This window comes from Henckelia pumila, chromosome 1, assembly GCF_033568475.1.
Source record: "Henckelia pumila isolate YLH828 chromosome 1, ASM3356847v2, whole genome shotgun sequence".
In the NCBI taxonomy this organism is placed as follows: domain Eukaryota; kingdom Viridiplantae; phylum Streptophyta; class Magnoliopsida; order Lamiales; family Gesneriaceae; genus Henckelia; species Henckelia pumila.
Genome location: NC_133120.1, coordinates 107,546,113 through 107,572,110, shown reverse-complemented (window position 1 = coordinate 107,572,110; position 25,998 = coordinate 107,546,113). Strand labels below are relative to the sequence as shown.

Below are 25,998 nucleotides of genomic sequence, written 5' to 3'. Positions count from 1 at the left end.
AAATTTAATTGTTTGAGCCAGTTCGGACGATCCGAAGAGGACTTCGGACGGCCCGAACTTGACCACCGGGGGCTCCGAAGGTGAGCTTGGTGACTTCGGAGTTAAGGCTGGTTCGGACGATCCGAACTCAAGTTCGGACGGCCCGAACTTGTTTGTGCCAAGAAGGCAGGATTACTCAGCAATGAATTTTGACAAGTGTCGGACTTAGAGCACTTCGGACGACCCGAAGTAGAGATCGGACAATCCGAACTCGACGTGTCTCGCATGCAGACAGTGAGTTGGATCGGACGATCCGAACTCAGGTTCGGAGGGCCCGAACTCGTCCGAAACTTTTCCTATAAATAGGGCTCATTCGATTTCATTTTGAAATACGAATTCCCGAGGTTCCTTCTTCACTTATATAGTGTGAGATATACACTTGAGGGCCCTATTGGTTATAATAAGAGTTCTGGAATAACCAAGTTGTGGTTATAGTCATCCGGGACTAGCGACTCCAAAGGGCTATCTACGAACGAAGGTATGGTCCGGGAATCTATTTAAGTTTTGGGAGTACTTATTAGCTTATTTAAGGCTTATAGAATTTATGTAGTGATACGGTGAACTTTTGAATATAGGCTTGGAACCTAGGATCCTACGATACTTGAACTAGCCTAGAGGTACGTACACATTGACTGAGATTGCCAGCGAGTATACATGTTTATATGTTGCATTTATTTGGCATTATTATATGGCATGATATATGATTTACCGCTTTCTATATTCATATGTCATGTGCATATACACGTTGAGCCTATACCTTGTTATACCTGACTATAGAGTCGCTCAGCTCTATACTCGATAGTCTGTCACTGAGAGTACCGCGACGGCGGGGGAATTTATGTCTGTCTACTCTGGTGTACTAGACGAGTGTGGTTGCACCCAGAGGTTGATCCGTGCGGTGGCAGCACTCATGTGGCGCCGGTACTGAGCATGACTTTTCAGATGACCCTTTACCAGTCATCATGTTGCATGAATTATATACATATGTTTACTCATGTCTATGTACTGGGCGTTAGCTCTCACATCCTAGTTGTTATCTTGGACACCCTATTCCATGGGGCAGGTCGCAGGATGGACGGAACCGATAGTTCAAGGCAGGACTAGGGAGCCGGAGCTTTTCAGGGGAATTTATACAGCAGGATTTGTTTTAGCTGTATAATGTTTACTTTTAAGTTCTTCGATTTGGTTGTATCACTACAGATTTAAACCTGAATTTGTTTTACTAAGCTGATATGTAAATTATGGATTATGTTTCCGCACGTTTTTACTCTGTTAAGTATTTTGTTGTATTAAGTTTAATGCATGTTATTAGTTGCCAGTTAGTAGGTGATTCCATGCAGGGTCACTACATTGATGGGGTAGGAAATAGAAGATATGGGTTTTGGTATTCAAAATTAACAAAAATTAAAAAAAAGAAAGAAAAAAAAAAGGTGGGCGCCAACTGCCAACTGGACTGACATCTCAACGACGCCAATGTATTCCTCGCGTCCTAGGGTGCGGGGTAACATTTCTCTCACACACACACACATATATATATATATATATATATATATATATATATATATATTTATATATATCTACATATTTATACATATTTAGAAGAATTTGGACCGAGAGAACCAATTGTTTACGTTGTTATCATTTTTTTACCAGTTAGAAAAAAATTGTTATAATTGTACCTCGAATTGAGATTTCATCAAATTTATGATTGAGATATCAAAGTTGCTACAAGTAGAGGTAAACATTTGGGATCCGTATCCTCTGCTGTGAAGAGAGAAACATCACATGATACTGTGCATTGAATAGTCTTCTTTAATTCAAATCACAAGATTAAATAATTAATTACACACATGATATTGAAATCATGTCTATTTTAATGCACGATATCCTGTGCTGTTTCTTTCTCCACAGCAGATGATCCTTTTTCCGAACATTTTTTAGGCTTGATCACCAAGCAAGCAATCGAATTTATTACAAAATCGATCAAAATCGAATCGAATTAAAATATTTTATTTTTTAGGGGAAAAATAATAACTTATTATAAAAAATATATTAAAAATAATATAATAATATTATTAAAAATATTAGAATCTATACATTTAAAAACACGGATTAAACATATTAAAGTTGAAGAAGTTCCTGAACCCTAAACCACCTTGTTCCTTACTCTCACATAACAAATCCCATCGCATCCAGTTCAAACTTCTTTCTCCAGCTTTTTTCGATTCCCACCAGAAAGAATTCAGCATTCTTTGGAGTTCTTCACCAAATGCACTTGTTTGCAATTTATTCAAAGCTAAATACTACCCACAAGGGGATTTTCTTAATGCCAAATTAGGGCAGAACCCAAGTTTCACTTGGCGTAGAATTTGGTGTTCTCAGGTTTTGCTTCGTAAAGGAGTTCGCTGGAAAATTGGTGATGGTTGTTCAGTGCAAGTTTGGAAAGACCCTTGTTTACACACTCAAGATAATTTTATAATTCAGTCATCTCAAATTGATGGTCTCCAAGGGTTGAGAGTTAATGAGTTGATGATTCCTAGTAGTGCAACATGGGATATTGAACTGCTCAATGAGTTATTTTGTGCGCATGATGTTGATGCAATTACGAGTATACCGCTGATTTGTAATGCTGACCCAGATTGTCGTATTTGGCATTTTACTAAAAATGGTATTTATTCAGTCAAGTCAGGGTACAAGGTAGCGATGGATTTGGAAGAGAGGGTAAATAATGGTGTGTGTGTGTAAACTCGAAATCTTTATGGCAAATTCGGATACCTCCGAAAGTCAAGAGCTTTTTATGGAGAGTTGGTCATGATTGTTTACCGACGAGAGATAATTTGGCTTGGAGAGGTGTTCCGGTTCCTATTGTTTGTGTTATATGCGGGTTGGGGATTGAGAATACTTGGCATTCTTTAGTGAATTGTACATTTGCATAGAGTTGTTGGCAAGCGGCAGGTTCGTATGAGATCATTTATGGTGTTGCGTTGACTTCAGAGTCTGTGGTAGAATGGTTTTTTAAGATGATTGATAAGTTGAAGGAACCGCGTAGTGCTAAGTTTGCTATGGTTTCCTGGGCTATTTGGAAGCAAAAGAATAAATAGTTTTGGAACTCTTCGTATCTCTCACCTTATGATACAGTCTATACAGCTATTATTGTTTTGTATGAATGGATCGCATTGAAGTACCAAGAGTTACCAGGTGAAGTTAATCATCCTAATACTCCTAAATGTGAGATGTGGCACCCTCCACCCTTGTCATATGTTAAATGTAATATTGATGCGGCCTTTCCAGAAGATGCAGAGGTTACTGGTTTTGGTATGGTATTACGAGATGCTTCAGGTGTATTTTTAGGGGGACGGTCTTCTGTTTTTCATAGCAGGTTACAGGTTCCTGAAGGTGAAACTATGAGCATCCTGGAAGCTCTTTCTTGGGTGCGCAATTTGGGGTTTCAAAAAGTAATCTTTGAATCGGATTCGAAAATTATGGTTGATGCGTTATGATCTTCAGTAAATGATTTGTCTGAACTCGCTTCTATTGTCTCTCAATGTAAGATAATCATGAATGCATATCCTGAGTTCATGGTACGATTTGTGCCAAGAAAAGCAAATGAAATTGCTCATGTTGTTGCTAAGAATGCATATTGTTGCCCTAGCCCTAGTTCATGGGTTGAGGCACCAACATCTGTGGTGGCCCTTCTCTCAATCGTTTGTAATCGTCTTGATCATTTTAATATAATTATGTGATTGTGTTTGTTTCAAAAAAAAAACACCGATTAACCAATTTTTAAAAATAAAAACCGAAACTAAATGGATTTGACTGATTTTTTTTAAATCAAATATCAAGTATTCGATTATAGTGTTTAAGATTGCTGCCAAAATGTGTTTTTGAGTTTTTTTCCATAATATTTTTGAAATTTTATGAATGAGAAAGTCGATAGCAATTTTTGATACTATATTTATTTAGTTTTAACGAATTATTGCTACCCTTTAGCGACAAGTCACCGGCCAGTATTTCCAAATCTTCTATGTCAAAAATAAATAGAATCAAAACAAGTGAACAACATTGTCAACGAATATAAATAGCATTAGAGAACTTTCATCATAAAACCCTGGCATTTATATATTGTAGAAGCAAAGTCACGTGTCGTCACCAATCATGCAATTAAGCGTCACATATATTAAAGCTACATTTTTATTTACTCTTTAGACAATCAATTGAATAAAATGTATATACGACGATTTTATGAAATAATTTTATAATACGGATCTCTTATTAGATTTTTTTATGTAAAATGTTATTTTTATGGTAAAATATTACTTTTCATTGTCTACATGCATAGAATGGATCTGTCTTAGATATATAAATTTAATTTGTGAGACTATCTCACAATAAACATACTTATAATTGAATTTGCAAGATTGTCTCACAGTAGACATACTTATAATTAAAAAAATAAACATGATGAATAATTATAGCTAGCTATCGGGCATACGTACATAATAAGATACCATAACATATTTTGTTTTGAAAATTTTGTTTTAATTATGAAACTCTAAAAAATGAAGTATGAAATGAGAGTTAGTCAGAAACTAAATATTTTTTAAATATAATTAAATATTTATGCAATTACTATTCACGCTACTCTCTTAATTAATAGTATATAATACTCATTTCCGTGGGGAAAAAAATCTGAAAAACAGTTACAAATTAAATATATATTTTTGAAGATAATTAAATATTTTATTGATCAACGATCAATTATTATATACATGGAGAAATTGAGAAAAGTATTTTTTTTAAAAAAAAAAAAGATATATTCCTTCCACCAAATATACAGTGAAATTTTTATGTGTAGGAGCACTTGTTTTTACAAAGAGATCTCTATTAAATTAGATAAATAAGAAATTAATTTCTAAATTTTGTAAAAGATATTGTTTCGAAAATGGGATAATTTATTAATCAAAAAACAAAAAGGATTAATTTACAACCTTAAGAATCCAAACAAGACCTAGGAATCGGGCACTCGATTTGTTGCTACCAATCAACGTGCCTTTGCGTTTTTGACAAACACAAATACAACAAATCTCTCACTCTGTCCCCGAAATCCATCACTTGTATTTATTGACAAAATCTGCTCAAAACATTCGATCCGAGGTTTTCTTATCGATCGAGATGAAGATGGACATGAACAACGATTACCACGACGGTGTACAAATCGAAGGAGGCGGCGTCGTCGTGACCAGGCCGAAGACGAAGATCGTCTGCACGTTGGGACCGGCGTCTCGCTCTGTTCCCATGGCGGAGAAGCTTCTTCGTGCGGGGATGAACGTCGCTCGATTCAATTTCTCGCATGGATCTCACGAATATCATCAGGAGACGCTCGATAACCTCCGCCAGGCTATGGACAACACCGGCATACTCTGCGCCGTCATGCTTGACACCAAGGTTCTGACGGTTATTTGTTTTGATTTGTTCGACTTTTTTTTTTGTTGTTTGTTTTGTTTTGTCTGTTCCGTACTTTACTGATTTGGATTCTTCTTCTCCAGCCTTTAATTTTGGTGTTTTGTCCCTTGCTCCAAATTTACACTTAATTCCCTTGCGATTTCATGCTTGTCTGCGCTGCGGTTTCGTACCAGTGTTCCATTTCTTTTTGGAAAATATTTCTTTTCGTTGGTCTTATACGAAACTTTTAGCTTTTGGTTTATGTCGAGTCCTTGCTTTGTGTTCTGTTGGGTTTTAAACTGAAGTATTAAGATAGCGGTGACCTAATTTTTTTTCCTTGTTGAATTAATATCAATCTGAGGTTCTCTCGCTGGATTGGTTAATTATTTTAAAGTTAGCCGAAACAAGAGTTGCGCGTGTTGAGAATATGAATATGCGACTTTGATCATTCAGATTCTTGCAGAACAAGCAAATCGAAAAGAAAAAAGGGTTCTGCTTTAGTTTTGTTTCCTCTGTGTCTGTGTGTAACTCAAGACTCTTGTACTGGAGCAATAGGGATTCCAGTAGAGTTGGACCTGGCTGTATATCATCACTGCTCATATTTGGCAGCTTAATGTAATGTTTATCTTAATGCAGGGTCCAGAAATTCGAACGGGGTTCTTAAAAGATGCCAAGCCCATCCAACTGAAGCAGGGACAAGAGATCACAATATCCACTGACTACGACATCAAAGGCGATGAGAAAATGATCTGCATGAGCTACAAAAAATTGGCAGAGGATGTAAAGCCTGGAAGTGTCATACTGTGTGCTGATGGCACTATCACCTTCGCTGTTTTGGCTTGTGACAAAGAAAAAGGCTTAGTACATTGCCGCTGTGAGAACACTGCAGTTCTAGGTGAAAGGAAAAATGTCAACCTTCCTGGTGTTATCGTGGATCTCCCAACTTTGACGGAGAAAGACAAGGAAGATATCTTGAAATGGGGAGTTCCAAATCAAATTGATATGATTGCACTTTCTTTCGTTAGAAAAGGTTCTGACTTGGTGGAGGTCAGAAAATTGCTGGGTGAGCATGCCAAAAGCATCCTTCTCATGTCTAAGGTATGCTCTCATTTTCTTCGGTCCTGTATTATATGAAGCTTAGAAAATTACTTCTTGTGCACGTAACACATAATTTGTCTGAGTTTTACTTAGCTTACTGGTTTGGACGCGCTGGAAGATGATCCAAGCATAACTAGGTTTATGCTTGGTTTTGTTCATTATGTTCCCAGAGTGTTATCCACAAATATACTTTGGGAAATCGTATTAGTGATGTACATTTTGTTTTGTTTGAAGCATGCATTTTATGTTGACGGTGTTTCAGACCTGGCTTTGCCTAGAGAGGCAACTGATGTGTGCTCTTATTTGATGTTGGATGTCTTTCTACAGGTTGAAAATCAAGAAGGGGTGGCGAATTTTGATGAAATCTTAACCAATTCGGATGCCTTCATGGTGGCTCGTGGTGATCTGGGAATGGAAATTCCAATAGAGAAGATATTTTTGGCTCAAAAGGTGATGATATACAAGTGTAATATCCAAGGAAAGCCTGTTGTCACTGCAACACAGATGTTGGAATCAATGATCAAGTCTCCGAGGCCGACTCGAGCAGAAGCCACGGATGTTGCCAATGCTGTTCTTGATGGAACAGACTGTGTAATGCTTAGTGGTGAAACAGCTGCAGGAGCTTATCCAGATCTTGCGGTCCGTACAATGGCCAAGATTTGCTTAGAAGCTGAAAGCACAATTGACTACAGTGATGCTTTTAAACGAATCATGGCAAATGCACCAGTTCCCATGAGCCCATTGGAGAGCCTTGCATCATCAGCAGTTCGAACAGCTAATTCAGCTAAAGCAGCTCTTATTTTGGTCCTGACTAGAGGAGGCAGCACCGCAAAGCTGGTGGCTAAATACAGGCCAGGCATGCCAATTTTGTCAGTGGTGGTTCCTGAAATAAAGACCGATTCATTTGATTGGTCGTGCAGTGACGAATCTCCGGCAAGGCACAGTCTTATATTCAGAGGACTGGTTCCTGTTCTTTGTGCAGGATCTGCCAGGGCTTCTCACGAGGAGTCAACGGAGGAAGCACTGGAGTTTGCTCTTCAGCACGCTAAAACAAAAGGACTGTGCAAGGTGGGAGACGCTGTCGTTGCCCTTCACCGTATTGGGACTGCATCTATCATTAAGATCGTCACTGTCAAATGATGATGGGTGACAAATGATGGTGACTTTCAAATTTTGATGAACTTCTAGTCGTTGATTCTTGCTTATGATGTTTACACTCTTGTTAGGAGTAATAACATGAGCTTTATATTTTAAGCCTTTACTTATGCTTTAGGACAATATGGATTTATGCCGATGCGTTGTCCACCATATTCATCAAGCCTACTAGGCTGAACTTTTGATGTAATTTTGCAATAATTTTCGAGTGAATCTTGGAATATTTATGGAATTTACGCTAAGCATGAGAGATGGAGCATTACTTTTCTCACCCTTTGCTTCGTTGGCGACTATATATTCTTATGATGGTGAGATGCATAAACTAAGGTAGTGATTGAGATTGTTACTAGAAAACGCTATATGAAAGAAAAACTCAAAAGCTTCTTCCTAAAAGCAATCTTTTGATTCTCAATAAATTTGTGCATGATGTTTACACGAACACATCGATGTGAAATAACAAAAAAATACTATTGGACTTCATAATTTTTGTTTTGCAGAAGATGTTTGTGCATCTTATACAAAAACAAAAAATAGGGTATTCGAACCCAATATAAGGGTATTTGGGGGAAAAGAAACGAAAATACTTATCTGGGTGTAGTATAACCTCACTCATAAACTGGGGAATGTTTCTTTATTGTAAAGCAAACCTCGGAAGAGTGACATTTGCCATTTAATCTCATTATTAGTTTAAAATAAAATCTTTAATTTCCTTGCAAAATAAAACAGTCACGTATCTATCGATCGGTGACGGTAATGGGACAAAGAGGACGTGGCCACGTGGGACAGAGGAAATGAAAACTTGTATCGTGCAATAAATCCATCCGAAGAAAACAAAAGTTGTACAGTATGCTGTGAAATGTTTTATAATTCAAAATCAATGAAAAGCACCATCAAAATTAGTCAAACTATATAACTCGACCTGTCTTCAGAATCACTTAAAAATTTATTTTAAAAACCAAGTTTTCAGGGGAAAAAAATTATATATTTCGATGTACGCGTGTTTTTGATGCAAAACAATATTTAATTGATACCTAACACAGATTCAGCACATGAAACAATTGGAATAGATCAAATCAAGTCCGTGAAATATCTAAAAAGCTTGCAATTAATAAAAAATTTATTACAAACCTCCAAAAGCTTCGCAGCTTGATCCCAACAAAGCTTAAAACCAAATCAGAGGTGGTTTGTCTAGGGTCATAGGAATTGAAAACATTTATTCAAGACTAAAAACTGAGCAACTTCAACAACAATTACAGTGCATAAATCTCATATCTCATACAAGTATCTCAATTCTTGAAGTACACGATGAATCAGTGAGCGACGAGGACAATTAAACTGCGTTCGATGGAATCGTTCCCTTCCCATCAAGCATCTGCACGTTAACGAGAGAATAGACTCAGCGTACATTTAGTCGTTCAGCTCTATGATCATTTTATCTAAATATGTTGGCAAGTATATGGAAACTTGATCGACTAGAAATATTTACCATTCATTCGGGGAGTAAGAGCTCCTTGACGAAAACTCAGAATTCGCCCTTGAAATAGACATGGATAGCTGAGTAGAGGAGAAGACGTTCTTGTTGGACCCATCTTCATCGTCGAGATTGGACCACGACTCTTTAGTCATGGGCCACTCACTGAAGAAAGGGTGCACTAGATTTTGATGCTCCTGCTTAATTGGCCCCAACGAACAAAGCTCGTTCCCAAAAACACGGTGCTGCTCACGCGGTTTTGCCACGGCATCATTAATAATGGTTTCAAAAGCACGCGGTATGTTTTGTTGAGAAGAGGAATGGCCCAAAAACTGGGAATCAGAATTCTGCCTCAACGAAGAGCTCGAACAAACTTGGGAAGGCAAGTAACACCATGTTCCGCTGCCTGCACCAGAGCCTAAACCCAGAGAAGCTTCTGGGGAGAAATTATGCTCATCAGGATGAGAGGTTGATCCGTGGAGGTACCTTTACATAAAAAATCTTGTTATCAAAAAAAGGTATCAGTCGGGTTGAGCGAACTTTCTCCTTGAAGGAGCACGGGCCTAGTCAAGAGTATAATCAGGAATGCAATGCTTGATGATATCATCAAAAGTAAATCAGTGAGGCCACGCCGGTACAGCTGAATATGTATTAAACAGGCCAATCGCTCCAGATAGACACCAAAGCTTCTAGCCATGGGAATAAATATTTATTTATACCCCCCCACTGTGAAACAAATCTCAAGAGAAAGATAGATGCTTTGAAAGTCACTGCCAGAGTTATGAATGCTAGATCATGATTCTTAACTTTATTGACTAACTATTGCCTATCGGCACAACCATAAACAAAAATTTCTTTTGTTTAATTGTCACAAGTGAGGAAGGGTGTAAGGCTTGAATTTTCCCCATAAATCCCAGGTTTGATATTATAAAGAACAAGAGAGTCCACTGGAATAGAAATACGGTTGTTTCTGCATGTGTTGCTTCGTGGCATCCGTGTTCCTCGCTTCTAGCTTGCAAGTCTCGGATAAGAAATACAAGCAGAGAAAATGGTCCGAGGCCAACTTCTGTTTAGAAGATGGGAAGCAGAAAGTGGAAAATGGCATTAATTTTTGTTTTAAAAAATATTCACGCCCACCTACAGGGTATTAATTGAACATAAGACCTGTGTTCAAACCACCACCATTGAACCATTTAGTCGGCAAGAAATGGTGTTAATTATGTTCAAAGAGAGGATATTCCGCAACCACCATACATGGCATGTGGTGCATCTAGTTTATTTAATCTTTAAATCTACCCAATACCTAAAATCTACATAAATACTCTTCAGCTCATCGTGAGGATTCATTGACAGAGAATTCACTTCCTATGATCCAGCCATCTCACAGGAGGATATGCTCCTCATGTACATCACATACCAGTGTCTTTAACTCCACTCTTGCTATTGGCTCTTGCTCAATTTAGCGGTGTAATGTCAGAAAATGGATCCTCCCATTTCTATTAATGAACAAACCATTTGAGGGAGATAGGGTTGGCACGCCCGGCAGCCTCCCTCTCTCTTACATTTTCCGATTGACATGCACGTACCTTTTTACTACACATGAATAAATATGTTTTCATTCCCCATATTTATCGATTTTTTGTTTCAAAACTTATGCAAAACTTTTGGCTCCACAACAGGCTGTAAGCCATAATAGTAGTTTGATCTAACTAAATGACTAGGCTTAACGAAGTACCTCAAATCCTTGTTATGAACCCCATAGGAGAGAGGCTCCATCTGCAGCTTTGTCACATTTCTTCCTAGAGCTGATCCTTCAGAACTACCAACAGAATATAATGACGTATTTGAAAAGCTTCCGCTATTACTATTGCTCCCAGTAGAGATGTGAGATATCGCAGTTGACAGAGACTGCGACGTAGATTGAGATTCCACATGCTTTCTTGAACGGTTGCGACCTCGGTGCATGTGCCGCTCGCAATATTTCGAGTCTGGATGTGCATCTTTGGAGCATCTCCACTTCTTCCCATCCGTCCTTCGGCATCTTCCAGGCTCAGGATCGAATTTCTTTCCATAGTAAGAACAATAGCCCACTACGAAACAAACACCCAAATTTAAGTTCACCAAATAAGACAGTATCAGTCTGATATTCGTTGTTCCAAAAGAAACATTCCCGAGGTGTCATGCTATGTTCTGATCTCAGAACATGTTTTTTTATGACGTTAGTTGGACACTGTTTCACCTAATGTAAAATAAATTCAATTGACAGCATAGAGACATGCCATAGCATCAAGGTCTTAACAAACAAGCTGATAATTAAAGCAAGAAATAAAAATTACATTCCCGAAAGAATGGCATGCTCTCCAATCTTAAACATAAAGCAACAACTTCTATAAGACTGTAACAGATAAAGTATCTTCAAGAAAATTACATCATCATTTATAAGTTACAACCTACAGTTGGCAAAGAAACCAAGATACAAAATGATTGTAAAACATATGCAAAGCATCCAATGCCTTAGTCAATCCTATACAGATGCAACAATAAGCAGGTATTTCAAGCAGGTCCATCCTTGAGTTTTCCGATCAAATATAACAATTATCAACATGAATGAAAGTCACATTCATGCTGATACTACTACAGTCACCCACCATCATCAAATCCATTACATACTGTATTTCACACACACGATTGAACTTTCATTTATGTCCAAGTTTGAACAATTGCCCATCTCAAGACATGGTTAGAATATCTCTTTGAATAAAAAGTCGAATGAAATCGATTAGAAGACGTTACATGAAGGATAGTGGAAGAGACGGGAGGCGAGGGCATCAAAGCTGCGGCGAATGGGCATAACGAGGTCCGGTGGGACTGGAAGTCCAGCCACCAGGTACTTATATATCATGGCTTGGTGTTCCAGCTCTTGCCACTGCACTGCTGTGAATGGTGGCCTATAACCCCCGTAGCCAACCTCCCCTACCCCTCCCCCCACCACCACAGATGCAGAAGCTGTGCCACTCATTTTTACTTTCTTTTAACTCAACCCTCCTTTAAAAATGACACTTGTACACTCAGAAATAAAGAATCCTCCTTTAACTTTCTCGCCCAACCTGCATCGAGAATTGACAAAATTACAGTCAGTTGAAAAAACAAGCAAGAAAAACATGCGCAGAAATGCACGGTAGCAGCTACTTTTGTGCACCCCATTACATCAAGAATTGACAAAATTAAAGTCTATTTCTTTTTTTTTTTTCTTGTGGGCTAGGAGAAAAGGGGTTCAATATGAGAAATTTCTTACTTCCCAGAAAAGCTACTTCCACAGAATGGATAAGGGAAAAAAGATTTTTGGACAAAAAAAAACACATACATATGTATTATAAGTCTGTAACAGGTGCTAGTGAAAAAAAAAAGCTGCAGTCACAGAAAAAATCAAGAAAACATGAACACCACCATAAAAACACAAACAAATAGACACCATTTGCAGTGTCCGTGCAGGAGAAAGACAGGGTGGGTTATTCACCTAGAGCAGGGACGGATCTAGGGTTTGGCCAAACATGGGAGCTGAAGCTCAGAATTAGAAAGGAGATGGGAGGCAGTTGGCGAAGGAAGACAAAAAAAGATGGAATCTTTGAGTACAGAGAGACACTATGATAATGTGAGATTTAAAGATGAGAGAGTGTTGGTGACCTCAAGCTCACAGGACAATGATAGGAACATTTTTCTTGGTGAAGTAAATAATGGAAAATGGGGGGGTTTTGAGTGATAATGATGAAGAAGGTTTGGGGGATATTTGTGGTGTTGATGTTGGAGGAGGCATGGAGGGGTGGTGGGAGGCAACGTGGGATTGGGTGGGGTTGGGGCCGTGGTGTGGTCCAATGATCTTTGCACATCATGTGATTTTGCATCATAATCACACAGGGGATAGAATACAAGTGTGATGTAGATCATTTTGTATAGTCTATCTATTAGTTAGGTTTAGATCGGATATATTATTGATATGAGTTGAGAGTTAATACATTCGAAATTAAAGTATGAATCATGAGTAAAATCTAAGTTATGCTACCAGATATAAAAATAGTGGTTATATTTCAAACATGATTTGCTGATTCGTTGATTTATATGTAAAAACGAATTTACAGTCTGAAAAATCTTGAGCTAGGCATTTACAATATTCAATAATCAAACCAAACCAAAGCTAGTGAAATCCAAGCTTTGATCGCCGAGAGCCGCAACCACCACTTTAACGTCGGTTTCGATTATCACATGCTCGACTTGCAATGCTTTTGACCAAGTAAAGACTTCTCGAATTCCCTATGCTTTTGTCGTTGTAGCCTTGTAGGGTGGTGATTTCTAGGGAAGCTACCACAAATTGCAGATATTGCGGTAGTGAAAGTGATCTTGAATAATGTATCTCCAACCTGCATGATAGGAATTAGGAAAGATTGTCACATCAAAATTATATTTTACCATTCGTTTTGGAGGTTTAATCCATCGAGTTTGCGCTAGTTGTAAGCTTTGTTGTTTCTTGTTTTCTGGGAGCTTATTTGTTTCCTGCCATTGATTTAGGAGTTTCATCGCTGAGTCGAAAATGAGATCTGTTCGTTTACTCGTTTGGTTCATATAAGATCATTCCTATTTTGTCAAATGTTCCATAGCTTTATTGCACTATTTTACATTCTTTATTACTTCTATTTTAGATAAATTCATTCCACCATCTTTGCAATTTACTGATAGAGTTATGATCGAGACCCATAGGGGAGATCCTACCCACATTCTTAGCAAAAGTATTGGTTATCAAAGCATGAAAATCGTATTCTATCTCATGTGGCAAAGAGGCCACCATGTTTGCATTTCCACTATTTTACTGTTTAATGACAATTGACATGAATGGAAAAAGTGCTCTTCAAGTGAAATTTCGGATCTTAGCATGAACTTTGAAGTTCTACATTTCTTTTCAACTCGTACCTGAATTGGCATAAAAAGAATGATGGTGCATTATCTTCAATTTGCACTCATCGTTGGGATGAATGAATATTGAACTTGTGTTATAATATGTAAATCACGCGAACACATAAAGTAAATCTGCATGTTAAAAAAAAGGTAAATATGCATAAAAGGTTTGGGCAATTCTTGTTTTTATTATGTGGCATTTTGATGTTGACTATCCATGTTTAAAAAAAAAAGTCAAAATGAGTTTAATGATCTATTTTTAAATGACATTTTGTTTTCTCAGCATTAGTAAATTGAATTGTTTATCGATTGAACAAGTCTTTCATGAGATGATGTCACAAATTTATATCGTTAGATGGATCAACCTAATTTATATTTGTAAAGAAAAATAATATTTTTAACACAAAATAACATTTTTCATGCATCAGATAGATCGGAGTTTGGATTGCAAAATTGATCAAACGTTTCGTCAGATTATATAAATAATTTACTTGAATAGTGTAATATTGATGAAGACGCATCTCTCACCAACTCTAAAGTTGCGTGAAAAGCAATCTAAATTATACTCTTGTGAAGGTTACAACTTACAACTCACACATAAACTATATCAATAACCACGATGAAGCATTGAAGCATGTATTTTAGCTGTCATCCAGATTGGGCCGTTTTGGGCCTCCGTGTGTTGTGTAATTGAAATGATTAACTGGGCCATTGTTGGAATGCAACCCATCATTATGTCACGGGTTTTGGGCCAATTTGAGCTGTTTCATAAAAATCTCAAAGTAACGTGCAGCAAAAAACCTAGACATTACATGCAAACCAATTTTTTTAGGGAAGTTGAACGCAAAATTAAATTTCAGCTAGAGGATTTAAATTCAAAAGTCATCAAGTTGGCTCTTTCATTTCTAAAATTGGTGGATTGAGTTGATGTATTTCCAATTTATAACCTAAAAAAAAATAGATAATCCATTTTATCTAACAATTGACTGCTGACGGATTATGGGCCGATCCACTGACGACCCATTTTGACACGGGCTTATGGTTGGTACCATTACTATAATACTATTATTACCAACCTGGCGCTGCTGTGTTTGTTATTGGATGCCAAGTCAGTGCTTGCCAGCTTTTTTCGACACTTCCAGTCTTCCACTAATATATACACACACACAAATATTCCGCTCGGAATCAGCAATTCAACTCCTTTCTCTCTCTGTGTCGGGAGCCATGAGTCTCTTTGGCCTTGGCCGGTAATTTCCTCAATATCTCTCATTTGTTTCCTTTTTTTGGGAGATGCATTTGGGCATTGATATATAATATATTGTTATATGATTGCTTTGTTTGTGTCAGATCTGCCCTTTGTTTGCTGGAATTCATTTTGTTGTTGATGATGTTTGTAACGCTGTTGTGTTTAGATTTTCTCGACGCTTGTCATCCGGGTTTTTTGTGTAGTGCGTGTTTTCCGCTGTTTTGATGGATGGGTAGATGAATTTTCAGTTTCAAAGAATGATCTTTTGTTAGAATGCAAGGAGCGTGATGAAGACTGATCTCGGGTAAAGGGTGAAGGGGTTTACTTGGTATTTGTTTTGATTCACCAAAGATTAGCCTTGGGTTTTTGTTGTCCGGAGAATAATTGGAATTATGGTACAAAATTATTGATTTGTTGATGACTGAAGCATGCTTGTTTCCAAGTTTAAGTGGTGGGAGCCTGGAACCTACGCCACTGAGTCCAATTAAACTCCTGTTATGTTCGAATCACGGTGATTATCTTTACAGGCGAGGTGTTCATTCACAATGTTACTCCACCTGTGTCAATTGAATTGTGGTTGAATAAAAGGAACCATAATTTCTGTAGATTTAGTTTGTGTGATCCCATCTCAAATCCCATCATGGAGTTTGTGTGAATATCTTCTTTCCGATGTAACTGTTACTCTCCATGGAGGTTAATTTATTTACAATGTTTGGCTTGGTATTTTCGGACAGGAATCAACGGACATTCCGCCCTAAGAAAAGCACTCCGTCGGGTAGTAAGGTGGATTTCTTTGCTGTTTAAACTTTTACTTACGTGGTCCTCCCACCCTTAACATGTTTTCCATCTTCCTTTTCTGTTTCTCAATCCTTTACTGTTTCTCATTATACTAGTGCATCATCAATTCATAATATTTATGTTTCAGGGCGCACAGCTGAAAAAGCATATTGACGCCACATTAGGCAGTGGAAACTTAAGAGAAGCCGTGAGGCTACCTCCTGGGGAGGACATGAATGAATGGCTTGCCGTCAACAGTACCCTCTCTCTCTATATATATATATGCGTGCATATGCATTTAGTCACATATGTGTGTTGATAAAAGGGTTCGTCCTTCCAATTTCCATTCTTCCTAGTTTGGTTGCAATATATGGCGCATGCCCAAGAAAAATTGATAGGATAGAAGCATTAATTTTGTGAATTTCAGGAAGAAACTTATTGCACAGGTTAGTGAACAAAGACAAAAAACCTTTAACTTAACAAATGAGACAATGCTCGACATTCTCTTGTGCATGTCTTAATTTGATCCTAATACATCTCTTACTGCATTGAGAAGCAGCAGTTTAAGGATTGAATATGAAGAAAAAGATTGAATATGAAATGGCTGATTGTTCTTTATATTCATTTGCAGCCGTAGATTTCTTCAACCAGGTGAATCTGCTCTATGGCACCCTCACAGAGTTCTGTACTCCAGAGAAATGTCCTACAATGTCTGCCGGTCCTAAGTATGTCTTGATCCTTATTGGTCACTCATTGCTAAGTACTAGCCTTTTCATATCATCATCAGCCATGTCAATCAATATTACTGCTGATCTTTTCCTTTTTTTGGGAAACCGACTATATTTGATTTTGTTTTCTAGAGAATGTTTTTTTTAAAATTGTTTTTACCAAAATCGGATCAGGAATGGTAAAAAAATGAAAACAAGCATAAACCTAGTTTCAACTCAAATTTTTTGAGTTTAGTTCTATATGTCATGTAATCAATCATATGAGAGGGGGACGGTGCTCACCTGCTTGTTATATTTATGCAGGTATGAGTACAGATGGGCAGATGGCGTGCAAATCAAGAAACCTATTGAAGTTTCGGCTCCTAAATATGTCGAGTATTTGATGGACTGGATTGAAACCCAATTAGATGACGAGTCTATATTTCCTCAAAAGCTGGGTACTAATGATGATTCAGTGTATCTTTTATCACAGTCATTACTCAAATATGAGTTGGACCTGCGATCTTCTATGAAAAGAACCAACATTAAGCCTCCCTTTCACGTTCTGGTGATACATACCCCTCTTGTAAAATGGCTTTTTTGATTTTTCTACTTCTCTTATTGATAAAAACTCTCTTTTATCATTACATCTCCATTTTAACATCATCATCGAATGAAATTTTTTGCACGCTGGTTTGCATATGCTTCATGGATGATTGCCAATTTGTCATATTTCACTCCATCTCTGTCTCTCTATACTTTTCTTGTTTTTATCTACACATATCTGACCATAAGAAATTAATGTAGGGACTCCATTTCCTTCAAACTTTAGGGATGTCGTGAAGACCATATTCAAACGCCTATTCCGTGTCTATGCACATATATATCACTCTCATTTCCAAAAGATTGTGAGTCTCAAGGAGGAGGCCCATCTAAATACCTGTTTCAAACATTTTATACTCTTTACGTGTGTAAGTTCTCCAAGTCCATGAAATTTTGTTTATCGAAATCTTTCCCTTGGTTCTTGAGTTTACTTTTGTCGTGCAGGAATTCGTGCTGATTGACAAGAAGGAACTTGCCCCGCTTCAAGAACTCATAGAATCCATTATTCCATATTGAACACATTTTGTGCTTGTTTATTTGAACTGACCTTTATGTATAGAGATAATTAGTGTTTGCTGACTCTTACATACTCGGTAACAACCTTAGTACTACGGCTTTCTAGACATGATGATGGATTTGAGTCACATTTGTCCTGGAATGTTGCCAAAAAAAAAAAAAACCGTAGTATTAGTGGATCTTTTGCAGCTAATTGTATCATCTAAATGTTAGAATTTGCTGCTTGTTTTCTCATGTACCGATGATGTACTATGTATCCGAGACTAAAATCAGTGTGGCTTGTATCAATATCATTCTTTCATGGCAACTCATGCATATAATATAGTATTCTTAACCCTTTCTATTTATTCGTCATGGTCTGATGATGTTTCGAGAATAGAATATTGTGGCTTAACTAAAACTTTTTGCACAGAATTTTAATATTTTTTTAATGAATTCTCTCAATCTGACGCTCATCAGTCTTTGAGTCTTTGAAATCAAATATGTACTTCAAAAATATAATTTTTACATAATTCCTTTCACGTGAACTAAAAAAAATAGGTGCTTAACTCGATGCATTCGTCCCTAGTCGATATTTTTACACTAAAAAACTAAAATGTTCCTCCGGAAAAATTGTATACTTCTATAAGTCTCACCACGAATTCAATAGAAGCACATTTTTGCACACATCAAAATACCATTTTATTCTTCATCTGATTCGGGGTACATTAGAAAAAGGCTCTGGTTTACTCTCATTTCTATGCTTCTCCGACAGCGGTGTCCCGAAGACATTCCAGAACCTTAATGTCTCATCACCAGCAGCAGACACAACCTTTGAGCCATCTGGGCTCTGCAAAAAACAATGATAACAAACGGCAAAGAGAAAAGGAGTCAGCAATCTATCACATATGAGGCGGGATCCAGGAATATCGCGGGAGCAAGACAGGAGGGGGCGAGGTGGGGGACTCATTAAGGATTTTGTGGTGCGAAATTTGCAATGCAGAAAAATTATAACCAAAAGTTCATCTTTTTTGTCTAAGGGGCAATAGAACCTGTAAAAGATCCACTCATACCTGAGCCATACTTAGCACTCTTGATGTGTGACCATGAAGCTCTGCAATCTTAACCATAGAGGAATACTTCCAAAGCGTAAGCTGATGTTCACTAAAGCCATGAGCACTCAAAAGTTCGCGTTCATTTGAGTTCCACAGCAAAGAACAAACCTGTGAGCCTGTATTAACGGAGTTCAAGCACGTCCCCGTATTTGTGTTCCAAAACTTTATGCACTGATCTCCTAGACCCCCGCCTGAGGCAAGAAGGTTACTTTGGAAAGGGCACCAAGAAAGAGCTTTGACTGCAGAAGAGTGTTCCTCAAGGCGATGAAGCCATTGATTCGATGAGTTTGAGTTGGCCATTGAAATGCTCCATATGTATACTAAATTGTCATTCCCTCCACTTGCTAATTGAAGGCCAGAGGAACTCCATTTCAAACCACAAATCTCTTGGTTGTGTCCCATATAGGTTCCAACATTGTGAGATCGTATTCGTACATCATTGTTGATTATCATACAGTCCAATCCTCCGGATGTTAGGATGTGATTGTTCCAATCAAGAGAACATACCCTTGACCGGTGTCCTCCTTGAAGGGTTCTTAACTGTATAAATGGGAAAAAAGAAGACAGAAGATTGAGTTTGAAACAAGTAAACAACTAAAATGATAAGTCAGCAAGGAGTAAACGCCACACACTTTTAGTTTACTGCATACAGTTTAACGTAAATATCACTTGAAAGACAAAAAAGAAGCAAGAAGTTCGCGTTAGTTTGCATCTAAACAACTAAAAGACCTTAGAGCACTAAGTTTGACGGGAAGAAAAGGAAGCATTAAAATCTAATTGAATACAAATTGTTAATAAAATGCAAAATTTAAAGAAAAGAGCATACTAGCCGAGTAGCCAACGAGTCCCACAGCTGGACATGGGAATTATTGAAGCCAACAGCAATGTGTCTCCCATCTGGTGCCCATCTAACACTCGTTACGGGTCCAATGTCATCGTCAATAGAGATAAGTTCAGAAGTAGAGCCATCCGATGGATCCCACAAATATACCGTATTTCCTAAGGCAACGGCAACAAGATTACTGCAGCTCCAATCTAGCAAGTTCATGTAGAAGTCATCTATGATACCAGGAGCATCCAAAATCCTTTCGGGGGACTATTAATCAAACAAAATGGACAAAAAAATTTCAGCAACACTGGAAAATAACATACAAAACAGACAAAGAAAGCATAAAACCGAAACTTAAACGAGGAATTTCACCTGAGAAATATGTCTTCTTCGCTTAACTATTTTGTGCCGGATAGGTGAGGATGACCTTTGAATATTCTTTGATGATGGTGGTGCCTTATTCTTGTAAGCGAGGATTCTTGTTCTATTCACATTCAAAATCTCTGCAAGATGCTTCCTGTAAGCTTCTTTGGATGGTGAACATGGTTCGGTGTTTTCCTTTTCAACTTTTCCACTGGTGAGCATGCCACGAGCAAAGTCAAAATCGATAGCTGATCTATTCGGGATGAATCTATCCAACTGCCATTTCAGAAAAGGGAATTCAGGTTGAGTTCTCACAGAATTATTGTTATGACCCAGTTTATACATGAAATATTCGTTTACTATTCAATCCTATATAGCCTACTTATAATAGAGGAAAATTTTCTTGTTCTGTTCCAAATAAATAAACTTTAAACAAATGCATAAACCTCACTTCTCCTAACATATTTTTTATTTTCCCCTCAGCCCATATCAAGAGTATCTTATAACCGTGAAACTCTCCTTCGAAACGAATAGGTAAACAGAAGCAAAATTCTATAACAAGCCAAGAATTAGCAAAGCTGTTGAAGCATTTAAAAGTGTCATAAAACAACTTGACCAAAAGGGCAAGTAAAATAAATTTTTGTGTAAATTTTCAAAGCAGATGTACGAACTGAGTATAAAGGTCATACTCTAATTTACGAATTTTATAAAAGAACACCATGATAGAACATTGCATTCAAGGCACAAAATAAAAAATCAAATGCACACCTACCAAATTCAGAAAACCCATCACCGCAATAAACTAAAACAAAATCGAGAAACCAGATCTGAGAAAAGAAACACAATTCAAAACACGCACGTAGAAACTTAAGAAAAGACAAGGGCCTTACATTTTCGCGGGAATTTAACTTTTGAAGCATTTGATCTGAGAGAGGGATTCTTGATCCCTTCATTCTTCTTCCTCCATCCATCAAATGAGATTCAGAAACAGCCCACAGAACCGCAAACCCTTCGACTTCTCTATGTTGATCAAAACCAAAAGGCTAGTAATAATGTTTCTGATAAGAATATGTCCTCAGAAATAATTAAAATAATTCAAGAAATTATTTCACAGCCCAAAGATTATCAAGAACGAGCGAAGCGAGGAAAAGAGAGCTTTCGTGTTTCTGTTCCGCGAGGAAAAATTGTGAAGGAGAGACTGAAAAGGCCTTTCCTTTGTAGATACATGATCAAGATATTGCTATGCAAGCAAAAGTAACGGCTATTTATTAATTTCCGGTTGATTTCGGATCCGGGTTTGAGATAATTTCATGACCCGCTTCAGAACCCAAAACTATTGTTTTTTTAAAAAAAATAATAAATAAAAATAAAAAAAATGCTAATTCAATTTGATTATTTTAATTTTTTTTAAAGCCTTGATTATTTAATTATAAATGTAATTTTGATGATGACATGATTTAAATCATCATCGTATCAAAATATTATAAAAAGTACGTCAGTTTATTATCTTAAATTAAATAAACAAAAATTTTAGATTTCTGGAAATAAATTATTTTATTCAAAAAACACACCATTTGAATAGATTTATTAACATAAAATGTATCGACATGATAACATTTTAAAAAAAGTTTGGTTGATAAATGATTAATAACATAGAGATTCTAAGTTGATATATATAAATAACGCAATGAATTATGGCTTATAATCATGTGTAGAACTCGATGTCTTATGATCTTATCCTTAACAGCATAAATCAATAACACATGAGATCGTCTCTTTATTCAATAAATCGCATAATTTATTTATTTCGAAGCTTTTATTTAGAAATAAGCATTTAATTCATACATTTTTTTGAAACAATTCATACATCTTAATCAGTCTATAATCTTTTACTATTTATTAAGTGTAGACATATTAGAATAACTAACTTGGTGTCATGGTCTATTTTTCAATATACCCAAAATGCCATTCTTTTCAATTTTTTGTTTTCTTCATGTTTTTTACTCACTATCCTCACATCTCCAATAACTTTCTTTGCCAATTTCAGTTTCCTTTTTTTTTTCCCTTCTAATTAACCTAACCTGTTAAGCATCAAAATTCATATATATTGTAGTCATATACATTGTAGTCATTGTTTTACACACGCAAATGCGTGTGCACCGTTGCTAGCATGAATAATATGACATTAACCATATAACATTATTCGAAAAATGTTAATTCAGCTCCTATCAATCTCAAAAAAAACACCATACAAGACTAATAAGAGAGTCTTAAAGATTACCACCAAAATGATGGTGTATTTTTCTAGTTCATAAATTTGCAATGTGCAATATCTTGTCGATCTGATTTACACCTGAAAGTGAAACCACACCAACAAAAAAAATTGAAATACTTTCTGAAACAGTGAGACTACCCAACACGACCATGCATCCTAAATCTTCTCAGGACTTGTTCTAATGTCTTACTCAGTATCGTACACTTGAAGGTTAGTTGATATATGACCAGCCTGACATACATGGAACCGATATGATCTACCTGAGTAACGAATACGCTTCGCATAATCTCAACCCGTGGCACCGTGTGTGCAGAAAAAAGAGAAGGCTCAATGTATTGTCAAATAGAGAGCACGTTCTTAGCTTTCCAGTGAAGCATGTGAGTTCACATGATTTGGCGTCCGATTGAATGTCATCTCTGCGAAGATGTATGCACCAACCACAGCTACAAGAACACAAAATACTAGAATAAACAGCTGGAAATTAGCGAGCAGCTCGCCATGGATCTCGTGTTCAGTTGAACGACACATGATTTCATTATCCTGTAGCCAGCATCCCTCTGGCATCATTGGACCGTAGAGAGTGAATGCTGTCTGATAGAACCAAAGGCCTTGGAGTGTTATGGCAATGCCGCTGCATAAATCAACTGGAAAACTGGTGGGCAAGAGTGCTCCGGCTATTGCACATAGAATACAGAGCGAAATAAGAAGGACTAGGATGAAGTGATAGCATCCCTCAAGGCCTTTGTGGGTCGTAGAGTGGAAGTAAAATAAGAGATACTCGGCAGTGAAAGCTGCTGAAGCTATGAAGCTCAATGCTCCATCAGGCAAAGGGAGAAAACTGAGGAAATGAGCGAAGTGTAATGTTATGGAACTGTTGACTAGTAAAAAATTCACATTCAACATGTAAAACAATGTCTGCATTATATATACAGAGGGACTAATAAATTCTAAGATTCCTCGTTACTTGGCATCTCATGACGCGTTATTCTTGGTTGTCGATACTAAGGTTTGGTTAATCAGGTAATAAATTTTACCAATTGGTTTTTAGAGGCATCAAATGCATGAGCATTAGATGTAGGTGTAGCTCACGGGTATTTACAGCAGGCCAGTAATGGAGTTTAACATGATTAAAATATATTCGAGCCCCAAACCATAACAATGGCCACTATTGCATCGTATCCAATATGCAAGAATAAGGGTTCTAGAGAATTCATCATTCATCGCACGCTCGATGTCTTTTTACCAAATCTTTTTTTCATATGCCATGCGAACTTCAAGTTGGTACTATCATCACTTCTCTGTTGCGTTGAAAAGTGATTACTACAACACTCAGCAATCATTACCTTCTTTTCCAAAAGAATTTAGAAAGCTATGAATCTACTTTAAGTTTCTACAAATTCAAGAAGAATGAAAGAAAAGCATATTCTCAAATTCTGAATCCGTATGTATCTTCATTATCTACATCACAATTCAAGGATTTTCTTCAACATAGACATATATAAATTAACAGGACATGAATCAAAATCTAGTTCTGAAAAACCAAGAGCTCTACTGTTAACTAATTAGTTGGCTGCAGACGACAGGCATTTACAATCATTATAGGAAATTAATGCGAAAAATTACTAACAGAAATCACCAAAGTAAGATTTCTCACCTCGTCTTCTCAGAAAGCAGCGCGACGATACCAAAGATGAAGAACATGAGTAGCATTCCAGAGTGCTCGAAGTTGTTCATATGAGAAGGATTCAAGCTTCCATGAACAATGATCTTGAGATGCGTCGAATACAAAAACTCTATGCACAGATCAATGAATCCTCCAATTGTAATGACATATAGCTCTAAGTACTTAATCTTCCCGTTGAAACCTGGGACAGGGTTCCAAACTCTAAATCGAAACGACTTAGGATTTGATACATATCTTGCCACAGAACACCACATATGCCATATCCCAACAACAAGAAACAACGTCCCTGGTACAAGATGCCCTCGGAAAGAGCCCATTTCCCCAGAAACACCAACACTGTTTTTAGCAAGACCAATATATATCCAACTTTTATCACTTTTCAAAGTTTAAAAATCAAATTGAGAACTAGAAATCAAAGCAAGATCATTGTGTTTCCTTTTAAGGATTGCCTGAGCTCAGCTTCACACCACCACCTGTCCACATATATCACTAAACTATTAATTATCATGAATTCGTGTCAAACCTCTAAAACAAACAGGAGTTGGAATGGAGTTTATTTGGATGGAAGCTGGTTAAATCTGTGGGGTACTTTTCAAACGATAAATTTGCATACAACTAGAGGAAAATCAACAAGCCAACTCAACAATGCACGCTTTTAGACGACCCCGCCACTTAGCCTAACAGTTTTTTATTCAAAAGAGAGAAACAGTCGAAGGTTAAAAACACAGTAACAAAGATCTACAAATGTTTAACGGAAGCAAGAATATGCCAAACAAAGACTTCATAGCTCAGACCTATTGAATATCCGAAGTAATAACCAAATCGATTTAACACTTAAAAAGAGCTCCTACTTTTACAAAATAAATTGCAAAGTTTAGCCAGATTTGTAATTTTCTTGAAAAAATAGCTGTGGGAGAAGAAAGATACCAGCATCAACAAACACGCGTGGATGGTTTAATGCATATGGTTTCTTGTATAATCGCGAGCAAAATCCAAATGGCCAAAGACCCTTTAGGCTAAATTTTCGAGACAAAGTGAATCAACGATTGATTGGGATCGGAGAAAGTTAGATGGGGTCAAAGCCTTGAAAAGAGAAGACGGCAAATTATAAAGATATCATTGAATGCAAAAGTTTACTTGCTCAAGCTCTCGTAACCTGAAAAAGGTTAATTGGAGGCCCTACTCGTCTAGTTTACTCAATTTATTATTATTGTTATTATTACTATTATCACTTTACAATATTTTTTAAATTAATTTTGAATAGTAATATCGTTGTAAATGACTAAAATACAATTTGAAATATCGAAAAAAAAAAAAAAAGTGTAATATCTATATGTCATATAAGAGCAATTTTGACCCAAAAAAAAATGTTTTCTTGTTTATAGACATATTCTTTATGGGTAAATTGTGTTCAGTTTTTATACACAAACTCAAATGCATGATCAGTAATGTCAGAAAAAATAGCTGTTTGTACTCCTTGGGCTCACATGATTTTTTTCGGATGAAAGTCGGTACAAAAAAATTGAAAATATGGTACGGATGCATTATATTTGAGTATCAACTGTTTCAAATATGGTACTAATGTATGATTTTTTAGTACTTAAACATGTAAGCAAATATTGATATTAATGACACATTTGTCTTTTTTAGATGGAAATCGGTACAAAACATTGAAAATATGTTATTAATATATTATTTTTGAGTATGGGTGTTCATTCAGAATGAACCGAACCGAAATTCGGTTAACCGAAC

General features: G+C 36.9%; 5 protein-coding genes across 5 annotated transcripts; 2 read left to right on the top strand and 3 right to left on the bottom strand.

Moving 5' to 3' along the window:
- The first annotated feature begins 5,048 nt into the window (after window positions 1-5,048).
- LOC140884963 (pyruvate kinase, cytosolic isozyme) lies at window positions 5,049-7,976 on the top strand. The gene is made up of 3 exons (XM_073291876.1): window positions 5,049-5,484; window positions 6,118-6,579; window positions 6,907-7,976. Exons 1-3 carry the CDS (start codon window positions 5,212-5,214, stop codon window positions 7,717-7,719), a joined length of 1,548 nt encoding a protein of 515 aa, XP_073147977.1. The 5' UTR covers window positions 5,049-5,211; the 3' UTR covers window positions 7,720-7,976.
- Window positions 7,977-8,832: 856 nt separating this feature from the next.
- Window positions 8,833-12,940, bottom strand: LOC140874809 (growth-regulating factor 4-like). The gene is made up of 5 exons (XM_073278228.1): window positions 12,723-12,940; window positions 11,999-12,312; window positions 10,941-11,295; window positions 9,221-9,691; window positions 8,833-9,106 (listed from the first exon to the last, which is right to left on the bottom strand). Coding segments are annotated over exons 2-5 (1,053 nt in total). The 5' UTR covers window positions 12,225-12,312; window positions 12,723-12,940; the 3' UTR covers window positions 8,833-9,105.
- A 2,324-nt stretch (window positions 12,941-15,264) lies between these two features.
- Window positions 15,265-18,308, top strand: LOC140890303 (MOB kinase activator-like 1A). The gene is made up of 7 exons (XM_073298068.1): window positions 15,265-15,399; window positions 16,133-16,181; window positions 16,324-16,432; window positions 16,807-16,900; window positions 17,207-17,340; window positions 17,690-17,853; window positions 17,930-18,308. Exons 1-7 carry the CDS (start codon window positions 15,377-15,379, stop codon window positions 17,999-18,001), a joined length of 645 nt encoding a protein of 214 aa, XP_073154169.1. The 5' UTR covers window positions 15,265-15,376; the 3' UTR covers window positions 18,002-18,308.
- Window positions 18,309-18,637: 329 nt separating this feature from the next.
- LOC140875272 (cell division cycle 20.1, cofactor of APC complex-like) lies at window positions 18,638-21,302 on the bottom strand. Its single transcript, XM_073278924.1, has 5 exons — window positions 21,178-21,302; window positions 20,297-20,563; window positions 19,922-20,191; window positions 19,054-19,635; window positions 18,638-18,830 (listed from the first exon to the last, which is right to left on the bottom strand). The coding sequence occupies exons 1-5, from the start codon at window positions 21,256-21,258 to the stop codon at window positions 18,690-18,692; spliced, it is 1,341 nt and encodes a 446-aa protein (XP_073135025.1). The 5' UTR covers window positions 21,259-21,302; the 3' UTR covers window positions 18,638-18,689.
- A 1,238-nt stretch (window positions 21,303-22,540) lies between these two features.
- On the bottom strand, window positions 22,541-25,383 carry LOC140874846 (uncharacterized). The gene is made up of 3 exons (XM_073278288.1): window positions 25,174-25,383; window positions 24,217-24,719; window positions 22,541-23,400 (listed from the first exon to the last, which is right to left on the bottom strand). The coding sequence occupies exons 2-3, from the start codon at window positions 24,561-24,563 to the stop codon at window positions 22,920-22,922; spliced, it is 828 nt and encodes a 275-aa protein (XP_073134389.1). The 5' UTR covers window positions 24,564-24,719; window positions 25,174-25,383; the 3' UTR covers window positions 22,541-22,919.
- Between the last annotated feature and the right edge of the window lie 615 nt (window positions 25,384-25,998).